This window comes from Callorhinchus milii, unplaced genomic scaffold, assembly GCF_018977255.1.
Source record: "Callorhinchus milii isolate IMCB2004 unplaced genomic scaffold, IMCB_Cmil_1.0 Scaffold7, whole genome shotgun sequence".
In the NCBI taxonomy this organism is placed as follows: domain Eukaryota; kingdom Metazoa; phylum Chordata; class Chondrichthyes; order Chimaeriformes; family Callorhinchidae; genus Callorhinchus; species Callorhinchus milii.
In genome coordinates, this window is record NW_024704748.1 from 25,558,805 (window position 1) to 25,571,254 (window position 12,450).

General features: G+C 40.5%; 1 protein-coding gene across 1 annotated transcript in view; it reads left to right on the forward strand.

Moving 5' to 3' along the window:
* plpp4 (phospholipid phosphatase 4) overlaps positions 1 to 12,450 on the forward strand; it is a 75,433-nt gene that overhangs the window by 17,282 nt on the left and 45,701 nt on the right. The window contains exon 2 of the mRNA XM_007903892.2: positions 9,608 to 9,716. Within this exon, the coding sequence (XP_007902083.1) occupies positions 9,608 to 9,716 (109 nt within the window). The remainder of the gene's footprint in view (positions 1 to 9,607; positions 9,717 to 12,450) is intronic.

Sequence of the window (12,450 nt, forward strand, 5' to 3'; positions counted from 1 at the left end):
AGCTCTTTCCAATCCACCAGTGCACTTTCACTGTCTTTATGGTGGAATGTCCTGTGTTTACCCTTAAAACTTTCAATTCTGTCCATAATCAAATACTTCTGTTAACTTTTTGTTGGAAATTTACACCCAGTAAACATTATCTACTACTATCGGTGGCCGGGCCTTCAGCCTCTCAGCCCCTAGGCTCTGGAACTCTATCCCCCAGTGCCTTCGCCGCTTCCTCCCTTTCCTCCTTCAAGGCCGGTCTCAAGACCTTTCTCTTTGACCTTCAGCTCCTCTCTCGACTCTCGACCCCCTTCTCGCTCCCTCCCTTCCCTCCCCTCACCCTGACCATTTCCCCCACTGCTCGGGTCCTGACCCAACTGTACAGCGCCTTGGGACGTCCTCCCGACGTGAAAGGCGCTCAATAAATGGAATCTTGTTGTTGTTGTTGTTGTACAGGGGTGAAAATCATTTAATCTCCAATAAAAATAATAATAATAATAATAATCGTTTAATTTGATATAATGTCTTATCGCATTGTTGAAATATCTCAACGTTCGATCACTATTCTATAGGTGAATGTGGAGGTCAGTTTATTTTGTGCATTGTAATGTTCCACAAACAGCCGTGAAGGGAATGATAATGTTTTTTTTTGGAGTTGTTAGCCAGGACACCGAGAGAAACTGTTTCCAAATAGTGTTATTGGATCTAATACGCAGATTTAATGTCTCAATATCAATTCTCAATATCAGGTCAGTTTTATTCCGGGCCACTACCCCGCATGAGGAATGCTATATAAATGCAAGTTGTTGTTGTTGTCTCATCCAAAGGATGACTCTCCGACAGTACAACCCTCCCCAATACTGCACTGGAGCATTCAATGTACTTACAGCAACCGCAAATATCCCTCAGACTTTACCTTGTCAAGCCGATATGAACATTTAGAATAAAGATTGATTTCTGGCAATACTTTAACAGTTATTTTGCTTTCAAGTGATATTAATTTCATTACGGGAACTCACTTTTATAACGCCCAAATTGATTGATTGGCTTTGAATTCTGCCTTTGTAAAAGTGACCTGATATTGAGAATTGTACATCAGAGCCAGTATATTTTACCCTTAAGAAGTTAACGAACCATTATCTTTAAAGGGACCTATATAAAATGGCTTTTATCCCAGTTTCCTTTGATAAATGAATCTGTGCATCATTTAACCGACGGAGGATGGGTAAATTGTAATTTGTAAACACTAGTAATTGAATTTTACTAGTGCTGCCTTGGTTCTTTTTATCTTTTGTGGGGAAAAATATTCATGTAACTTCCCGATGAAGGAGCTTTGAAAAACATGATCTGGATTTGCATAAGTGCACTAATGACTTATATTTGCAGTAGCTGTGTTTACTTATTTATGAACACTATTGATGCAGTATATTTCGGTTAAGCTTGAAAGCTTGTTTACAAAGGGTTGCTGCCTACGGGTGGGTATGAGAGATAATGCAGTGCAGGAGACAACACAACATCCGGCACAGCTCAACACTACACAAGAGAACTGTTAACCTTTCTAACTCTTTTGTTCAATGGCACTGCAATTTCAACAATACTGTCGGAGTTCTATTTAAAATGTATGAGGTTGGCTAGTGCCTGCATTTGACAACGAACATGACTGTACATCATAGAACTGTACAGAATAATAATAATAATAATAATAATCCTTGCATTTGATATAGCGCTTTTCACGTCGGGAGGACGTCCCAAAGCGCTTCACAGAACACACTGTAAAGTGAATTGACTGTATATTTGTGGGCGAACGCAGCAGCCAATTGCGCACAGCAATGTCCCACAAACAGTCGTAGATTGAAAATGACCAATTTATTATTGTTTTTGGTTTTGGAGGGATTATTATTAGGCTCTGTGTGGAGTAAGGAAACTTGCCCAAGGTTTCGCCCTCTGCCTGGAATTGAACTCAGGTCTCTCGCTTGCAAAGCGAGTGCTCTAACCACTGCTAAGGTGCAAATGTGGTAATGATTCTATCACATTCTATCCAGAATGTGATAGAATCATTACCACATTTGCACCTTAGCTAACCTTGATGGTTTGGAATTCATTTACTTGTGGTTTATACAGTAGCATCTTAAGCACAGACTCCAACTTACGTGGCATGATAAACGTGAAGCATAGTCCATCTACTATGTACTGCAATTGCTGCTTTCTTCCATGTTAAGGTGAGAATGGATGTATGAAGTTGGGATAGTGGGAAGCAGTGGAATTAAATGAACGTTTTTTNAATTAAAAAAGCAATTTTTAGTAAAAATATTAACAATAAATCGGTCACTCAATCCGTGACTGTTTGATGGACACAGCTGTGCGCATTGGCTGCCAGGTTTCGCCCATAAAATATTTAGTCAGTTCACTTTACGGTATATCCTGTGAAGTGCTTTGAGATGTCCAAGAAGACGTGATAAGGCGCTATATCAAATGCAAGGATTATTATTATTTTCTCTGAGAGACAATGGGTGTAGACTCGATGGGCTAAATGACCTCGTGTAAATTTCTGCGATTCTATTCTATGAAGTGTTTCTTTGAAGTATTTCTGTGTTTTCCCCTTAGATGCACATTTGTTATGCAGAGGATGCAGAACTGCCAGCAGATGAATATCAAATATTGCAAATAGATTCATGAGATTGTAAGAGCAATGTAGACAAAAAAAATACTAAGTTCAATTTCCAATTTATCTCAGCTTTCCAGTGCTTCAACTCTATCATCTTCCCATTACATTACTCTGTTTCTTAAATGAATCCAGTATCCTGGCCTCAACCAGCCTTCCGTGTAAACTGTTCCAGCTGTTGAATACCTTTTAGGTAAAGGAAATATTCCTGGTGTCTGTCCTAAAAGTGCCCTTCGGAACTGTGTCCTCTTGGTCTGCTGCCCTAGAAATATTGTTCCAGATTTAGTTTCTCTAAATCCCAATCCATCTTGTTTCAATAAAGTCCCCTCTGAGGTTTTATCTTGCCATGCTTCATAATTTACCTATCTATCACTGAGATCAACCTAGTTGCTCTTCTCTTAACTGCCTCTTTGTCTTGCAATGGCCAACCTGTATTGTGGCGGCCAGAACTATACATGTGTTATCTGACTAAAGCAATGTAGAAATTGATCAGAACTCAACTAATACTGTGAATACAGCCCAGCATCCTATTTGTCTCGTTTATTGCTGCCTCACACTGTTTGGAATTGGGGTTAACTAACATTCCTAGGTCAATTTTTAACTCCACCCCTTACTTTATCCATAGTGGGTTGTTAAAGTATCTATGAGGTGAGAGAAACAAACAGCTCCCGGGACTGAGCATTCTGTAGGTTTTGCTCAGTTGCCTTTGTGAAGCGGGATGTGTGAATGTATGTGCCGTGCTTTCTCCCAGAAGCTGTGGGTAAATGTGTAATCAATAATAGGTGGATCATCCTGTGTGTGTGGGAGGGGACGGAGGTGTGATCTAGCCCGCTCTCGCTTCAGGCTTTCCTACATTTCTATGTAATTAGGCTTTTGACCACCATAAAAGACTTAGGACATCCTATGATGAAATTGCAATCACCTACACTGAAATTTGGAGCGTTGTCTGAAACTGTTTTACACACAATTTGTCACGCTGTCTATTAAACTCCACATCAAGCTCCTAACCCTGCAGGAAACACTTTTTAATATAAATCGCAGGACAAAATTTCCTGATAGAAATAGATATATTGCACATCGACCTTTGAACATTCATTACTAGTGTGATTTATTCTCCCTATTTAATCCGGCTGTATACAACTATAGAGGTGGTAAGAGCTAAGTAAACTGTCCTACTTTCCTTCTCTAGGTCAGTCCTTGACACATTTATGTTTACATGAGTAGTGGTTTCTATGATATCTTCGTTGCTATCTTCTAGTCCCCTCTCTCGACCGCTCATCCATTCTGATAACTAGAATTGCCTCAGTAATAGAATTTGTTCCCCTGTGTAAAGGCATTGGTGTTAGCATTATCCATATTGACCAAAGCATTAAGGGTTCAAAATCCACACCTAGCTGATCTCAGCCAGGGCAGCATTTGGAGTGCTTCAATTGGCGCTAGCTATTTATGGATTAGCTATGGCTCATGTTCCTGATCACTAGTCAGTGTCCCTCGCTGGAAGGTGGACGTCAAGAAAGGATAGGATGGAGCTGAGCTGTGCTCCCCCACATAGTCATTCAGCTGGATAATACCCACACATTACACATAGCCACTTGGTCAAGGTACCACAATGGCAGCCAGCATCGTTGGAACTGTACCCTTAGCACCTTCAAGAGAGAAGAGAGAATGCTATCATAAGGAAAACTAGAATCCACTCAATTCTTGAGTGGAAAGTCTGATCTATATTATAAATGCAGTGTAATACTTTACAGCCCGGGCTGCCCAAATACTTTGACTTATGGATCAAAGCAACCACAAAAACCTTGACTATTTCTATTGCCCCAGTCAAGTCTGACCGTTAGAAACATGATCCACTGGCTTTCGTTGATCCAGATGAATTCCTGACATCCACGTGTAATGGTATTCGTATTCGTATCCAACCGTGAAGTTGGTTCATTTAGCTCATGTAATGTACTAATAGACAGCTGCTGAGAGAGTGAATATGTTTTGCTATAATGACAGGAATCAGCGCCTTGGGACGTCCTCCTGACGTGAAAGGCGCTTTATAAATGGAATCTTGTTGTTGTTGTTGTTGAATCTTTAGCTTGATATCTACTTCTTTTCGTACTTGGTCTCACACAGATGTCTGCCTTTACCATCCTTTCATCACCTGGGGAGTCAACTGAACTAGCAAGCTCTACAAAGTTTCTAATGGCATTTGACTCTTATCATTAAATCTTGTGGATAAATAGTGACAGAGGGAGAATCAGTGCTGAACACAGCCTGGAGAATTTATCCATTGAATATAGAAGTTGCAGGTTTCTGCTCAGTAGTACAAGTAGCTAATAGTGATTTTCTAAACCCATTGTTATAAAAAGCAATTAAGGCTTTGAATTGATGCTGAAAGCCAATTAAACTGCAGAAAATCTCTAACTTTCTGCTGTCTCTGAGGTTTACTGACAAGTGGGGTATTTAATTACAGTCTATGCAGGCACAATCTGTGCGCAAAGTGTTGTAACAGTACAAAATGTGGATGGCAATTTCCATTAGGAAATGCCCTGTGTCCAATTCTAGCTGCCGTTGTATCATCTGATGAAGGCGAGAGATGAGAGAGAAGATAAGGTCACGATCTTTGCCCAATACTTTACCAAGAGTCCAAAGTGAACTTCAAGGATCTTGGAATGTCACATCCCAGGAAGATTGAAGTTACAATTTCGGGAATAATCCTCATGCATATTTGAGCAAGTTTGACGCTTTGAATATTCAGTAACTTTCATACACAAACTGGGAATAAGCGAGAATTTTAACAGAATGTAATGAGTGGATATATACTTTTCTGCACGTTCTTCCTACAACTTGAAAGCATATGATAGCATATGGGGAGAATGGCATTAGGTGGTAACTGTGAAAAGAGCGGGGAATTGGGATTAGGACAGATGGCTTCAATGGAGGAGCAAACACTGACGTTAATATCATGTGTTGAATGGCCTCCTGCTGTATCAGAGATTTCTATGGTACATTCTGCCATGAAAGGGAAAAGCAGGCAACCTGCTCTCGTGTCTCTGCCAAAGAAATTGTCCAACCAGGTGCTCAAAGGTCTACAAGAGTCTCTGATTATCCCCAGACAGTGCCCAGAGATGAAGAGAACAGATTCTAGCTCACTCCCCCTCTGTCTCAGCTGTGATTAACAAACTCAACGTTAGGTAGAAATTCCACTTGGATTTAGATTTATTCTACTGATTTAGTATTTCAGCCTGCCGAGAAGTTTGCAAATTCTTAAACGCTGTCTTAATTTTTAAAAGCCAGTTTTCTGCCAGTTTTGTTTGAAGAACTACAGAAAAAAAGGACTTCAGGGTTAAGACTGAATTCAGCAGTTTGTCAAGTTCTGTATTGCACGGAAATGCTGCATAACTAGAGTAAATTTAGACACGAGAGCAAGAATCTCAGTCCTACCTAAGGAAAACAACGTGCATTTATTTAAAAGTTCTGATCATTGACCTTTTGCTTCAGTGCTGATCTATGTTGAACACGCTGCAAGGATTTTAAAACCTTAGTAAACCTTGTCATCTGCACAATATCTAATGATTCCTTACTGGTTCAATTGGAGGACACCTTTGAGATGTCCTCTGGATGTGAAAGGCGCTATACCAAATGCAAGGACGATTATTATTAGTAGTAGTATTATTTTATCTACTGATTGTAGGGATGACTTAAAAAATAGCTGAGTGAAATTCTTCCTCCAAGGAATATAGATGACTATTCCAATGTAATGGAAATAAATTGGAGTGATTTTGGCCATACTTCTCGTCAGCAAGTTTAGTGATTTTGAAGATATGCACTTCTCCCAAGTCACAATCCCAAGTCACTTCTTTCAGAGGCAGGAATTTCACTCACTTTTTTAATCAGTAGATAAAAATAATAATAATCCTTGCATTGGATATAGTGCCTTTCAAGTTGGGAGCCATCTCAAAGAGTTTCACAGGATATACTGTAGAGTGAAGTGATTGTGCCTTTGCAGGCGAACAAGATCTTCACATTTGTGTTCAAATCAATTCACTCCCTGGCACCTCCCTACCTCTCCGACCTCCTCACTCCCCCAATCCCCCACCCGGTGCCTCCGCTCGACTGGCACCGGCTCCTGCTTGTCCCTCGCACCCTCCGCTCCACCATCGGAGGTCGCGCTTTCAGCCACTGCGCCCCAAAACTCTGGAACACTCCCTCAATCCCTCCACCTTGCCCCCTCTCTCCCCTCTTTCAAGTCCCACCTGAAGATTTTCCTGTTCAAGCGTGCTTACAGCCACCTCCCCCCACCCACCCCCCCCCCCCCCCCCGGCTCGGAGTCAGGCTCCATCACTGTTAAGCGCTCCGAGATACTACCCTGCGCGGAGGGCGCTATATAAGTGCAAGTTGTTGTTGTTGAACACGGCAGGCAAATTATGTACAGCAATGTCCCACAAACAGCCAAGAAGTGAATGTCTAATTTTATTTGGGGCAATTATTGTCAGGACACCTTAATAGTGACAGCAAAGAGCATCCACTGAGTCCTGTAGCTCAGTGGTTAGAGCACTCGCTTTGCAAGTGAGAGACCTGAGTTCAATTCCAGGCAGAGGGCGAAACCTTGGACAAGTTTCCTTACTCCACACAGAGCCTAATAATAATCCCTCCAAAACCAAAAACAATAATAAATTGGTCATTTTCAATCTACGACTGTTTGTGGGACATTGCTGTGCGCAATTGGCTGCCGCGTTCGCCCACAAATATACAGTCAATTCACTTTACAGTGTGTTCTGTGAAGCGCTTTGGGACGTCCTCCCGACGTGAAAAGCGCTATATCAAATGCAAGGATTATTATTATTATTATTAATAGAATTGCTGATTAAATTTCTTTACACCAACTCTAGTCATAAGACTAACCAGCCTTTCGTTGATATTATCATCACTATCATTATTTAAGTCAACCCGGGTCCTTTTATACCATTCTATTCTACACTCTCACTGAAAACATCTGCGGCCTTTACTGAAGCGTCTCTTTAGATAAAGAAAGCTGGCAATTGCTCCCTGCGGAAGACATGCCTTTGCCAGCAGCAATCTTCAGCTCAGCAAACCCTAGTGACAACGAATTACTTGCTTTGCAATTATTTTCCATTCAATCCCACATGTTTGAAAAAGGTTTGTTATGTCAAGAACCGAGTTAAAACAAGTAAAAAAGTGCTGCTTATTCCAAAGTCAAATGTCAATTGACTTGGCAATTAAATAGTGGACATCAAACTATAGTAAATGGCAAATCCAATTAAAGTTGTCCATAAAGCATTCAGATGAAAGGCAAAGATGTGTTTTATCTAATTATTGACTGTACTTATCGTATACTAATCGTGAAGTAAAACATAAAAACTAATGTTTTCCAATGTCAATGGACATACAGTTTATTTGATTGTTGAAACTACAGGATGAAGCAGGTTAGAAAAGGACATGATTTCTGATCAATCCTCTCGTACCACTTAAATCAAGAAACACATTGCTTCTTCTGCCTATCAGAAATGATAGGTTGCCCTAACATTGCTTCTCCTCACAAATGTTTTAATGATTAAAGAACATAAATAAGGTTATACCATTTCTAATGATCAGTGGAATGACCACTTCATGGCTGTCTGTAGGACCTTGCCATCTGCAAATTGTCTGCTACCTTTGCCAACAAAAACAGTCACTCCCTTTTACAGTATAACCTGCGAAACGCTTTGTAAACGTCCTCCTGACGTGAATGGCGCTACACCCAATGTAAGAATTATTATTTTTATTATTATTTTATCTACTAATCAAAAATAGGTGAGTGAAATTCTTGCCTCTTTAATGCCATTAAAGAAATATTTGCCTTCTGTTTTCTAACCCTCACACTTCCGCTCCTGAAATGCGGCAACTTGTGTCACAGATTGAAGCAGCCAAGTGCTCATTCTTCATGAGCGTGCTGACAGGCTACTTGACTGAAGCTGCCACAGTCGTTCCTTTTTCTGCAATCCCCACGTGCTTCCAGCTGGTATCGTTGCACAGTTATCAGCCTTGGCCAATTTAATTCCTGTCCCAAGAATCCTACTGAAGTGTTGGTCTGAGACTTTTAAATTCCAGTTCCCATCTTTTATCAAATCTAACACATTCGACCCCCTTGTTGCAAATGAAGTCACTGTGGCTTTACTGGAAGATGAAAAGGTTTTTCAAATAATAATAATAATAAAAATAATCCTTGCGGTTGGTGGAGCGTCTTTCATGTCAGGAGGACGTCTCGAAATGCTTCACAGAATTTACTGTGAAGTGGAGTGTATGTGATCGTAGCGTTTGTAAATGTATTTGCGCACAGCAATGAACCACAAACAGCCATGAAACAAATGAACGATTTATTTTCTCAAGGAGATTCAAAGGCAACTATTGCAATGGTGTAAATAAGGTGTGGTGGTTTCAAATCAAACCACATCCTGTGCCCTAATTAAGTCTCACTGCACTTGGAAGTTAGGACAGGAATAGTCCAATGTTAGCGTCGATCATTGACTCTTACTGAGGAATACAGACACTATTTACAAGAAGACTTGAGCAAACGTACGAATTTCCATAAGATAACCTACATTGATTAGGTACAGCCTCACAAGTACTGTGCGTTTTATTTGTGACATTTCCCTCCTATAATAAACTCTGCTTGAGGAAGAGAATCAATGAAGTTTTTAGCCTCCTCTTCTCTTCTCTCCTCTTCTCCACCTACTGTCTGGAGGAATACATACAACCCCTCCCTATTCCAGCATCTGAATTGAAACCCCTTTTGGTTGCACCGTTACTTTCACCCTGGCTACCAACCAGCAAAAAAACAATCAATCACAGCAGTGGACAAACCACATCAGTAACCTTGTAGGTCATAGAAACCCGATTGACGTCTCGAAAAAGTGCTTCACAGAATATACTGTAAAGTGAATTGACGATATTTTTGTTTATTTCCTGCAGTTTCACAGAATTTCTGGATCCTTTCCAACGTGTCATCCAACCTGAAGAGATCTGGCTGTACAAAAACCCCATTGTCCAATCAGACCACATACCTACTCGGATTATGTTTGTGAGTATAGTCGCTCTTAATATTTGTCAGCAGCAATGGTTGTGCTTACGGTCACCTCCCCCCTCTCTCTCCCCATGGCTCGTTGTCAGACTCTGCCACTGTGAAGTGCTTCGGGGCGCTAATCTGCATGAAGGGCGCTATATTAATGCAAGTTGTTGTTGTTGGCTGATGCATTTGTTAGGAAGACATTTGTCACACTAGCGATCGCTCGCCCATATGGTTATTCATGCTGTTACTATCACGAGGGTGAACGTTTGACTGTGAAATACATTTTCTGTGGAGATTTATGATAACGTTACCAATCAATAAACTTGATGGACAAAAATACAATGAAAAAAAACAGACCAGCCTGTGATTAAATGATAATAAATCATTGTATCTGATGTAGGGCCCTATAACATCAAAATATGTCAAAACACTTCACAATAATTACTGTTAAATGTGCTGATTTTGTATTTGAAAGTAAACAAAGCAGCTAATTAGCGCACAGCAAAGTCCCACTAAACAACCGAGAGGTGAAAGATCAGTTTATCTGGAAAAATTACTCAAGACACTGGTTCAAATACACTTCTCTTTTGAAGTCCACATAAACAGACACACACAGAGGATCTCAATGTAACGCCTCATCCAAAAGATGGCACCTCCAACAATGCAGCACTCCCCTAACACTGCACTGAAATGTCATCTTAGACTATGAGCTATCCAAAATTCTGGCAATCAGGAAAGACCATGATGAGCTGCGCAATGGGGTCTAAAACACGACTATAACTAACAAGATATGACACTAATTTCGGAGTGGAGTCCCTGAGGTCTGTTTGACATAAGTTTTGTACCTGAAGATATCCACCATTTCTAGCCCAGTGTATTAATTAGAAGCTGAGTGTATTCATTAGAAATCCCATTAGAAATTGCTATCTATGAAGACATATGAACACATTGATTTGGGCATTTATCTAGAAAGACTGCTAAATTGTGTTTAATCTCCCCATGAGTCTGCCGTACATACGTCTTCACTGTTTCGTACTTTGTTACCCTCACACTCTCCTAGTTGGATGACTAAATTTGACAGTGTGTTTGCGCTGTAGGCTCAAATTTACTTGGAAATGATTTGAGGCTGCCCATTCCATATGGGAGCATTTACAGCCGTCAGAATGAAGAGACATTCAGTGCATCTGCCTGGATATGGACGGGAATACATCACTGAGGGATAAGGAACATGTTCCAAGTGATTGAATCATTCAATTGCCAAAGAACAACGTTTACGAAAGCAGTTTAATTATATTCTAACAACCTCTGTAGAAAAATGTGTAACTACCACTTATCTATAAGGACAGCCAGCAGACATGCTTCAAAGCTCCAGTGAACAATCTATAACAGCCTAAAATGGTAGATGCATCCTGTGGACTTATTGAATGGGCCCAAATCACCTGCAGCAACTTCCAGATATGTCCAGCGTCAAAACCAATTACTCGCCTATCATCGCAAACCTATGCAACCATCCATGTGTAACAGCCATCTCAGAACAGATTAACCGTTTTTACTGCAATCTGCGGCCTAAAGTCTTGCCAAATCATAAATTGTACACTGGATGTTGTGCGCTTAAGGTTGATGCTATATTTGGGATTTAAGACAAGCCAGGGATTGAATTGGGTGGAAAGCAACACATTACTATAGTATTCTGGCTCTCCTCTTTTTAACCGCAGATTTTGTGAACTGGATTGCAACCCTAAGAAAATATGCTGAAATAAACACAGAGAATTATCGAAGCACACTCAGTCAAATCACTCAGTTTCTAGTTATTCTTTAAGTAGCCAATGAATTCATCAGTAGCCTTATTGCCTCAATTCCACAAATTCAAGCCTCTGTGGGAAGCATTGTTTTAATCTCTGGTTCCATCCCACTTGAAACTGTAATTTTAAACCCACACCCTCTATTTGTGCTCTCATGTTCCAAGTCAAACACTTGTTGACGTCTATACCATCTGTACCTGATATCGTTTTAAAAGCCCTAATCTTCCTAACTAAGAGCTGTCGAGTTTCAGAATCATCCTCACCTCAGTCCAATGTGTCTATGACCCTTTCAAAGTAGAGTTTTCCTGATGGGAAAGGTGCTATATAAGGCAAAATGTCAAATTACTGTTGTTGGGATGTTAAGACAGTGACGGTATTACGCCAGGCTAAGATTTTGCGAGTGCAGTGACATTAGCTCTCAAACAAAATTGGTGTTGATGGTTACAAAAATCACAAGATGGCATGTGAATTCTGTAGAATTCAGCTGTAAGAGTGCTGTTTATTGAGCGTGGGGCCAATAGTCTCTGTTTATAAGAACCAAATGGACATGTAATGAAACTGTAGCAACTATTATAGAGGGGAACGGTTTCATTGCGAAATAAGGGTTCGCATATAGCTGATTCAAGCATTACAAACTGACAGGTTGACGAAATGGAAAAAGCACCAAGTTCAAAGTCAGTTAGCGTTAAACAGCCTGTTCCAAATGGCAATGCTTTGTTTTTGTTATTGACCCAGAGACCAGGATTTAACAAATGGCTTACACCACATGCCTTTTTTTCCAATTCGCATGAAATTGACTGCTTTATTTCATGCAACTATTAGGCTGGCTGTCAGTGCACACTGCACTGAGAGATGAGATGTCATCCAGGAATTTGTATGCAGCTGAGAATGGGTTTCCTTTGAAGCAACCAGACACCGTCTCTTGAGAGGAAGGGTTAGTAACT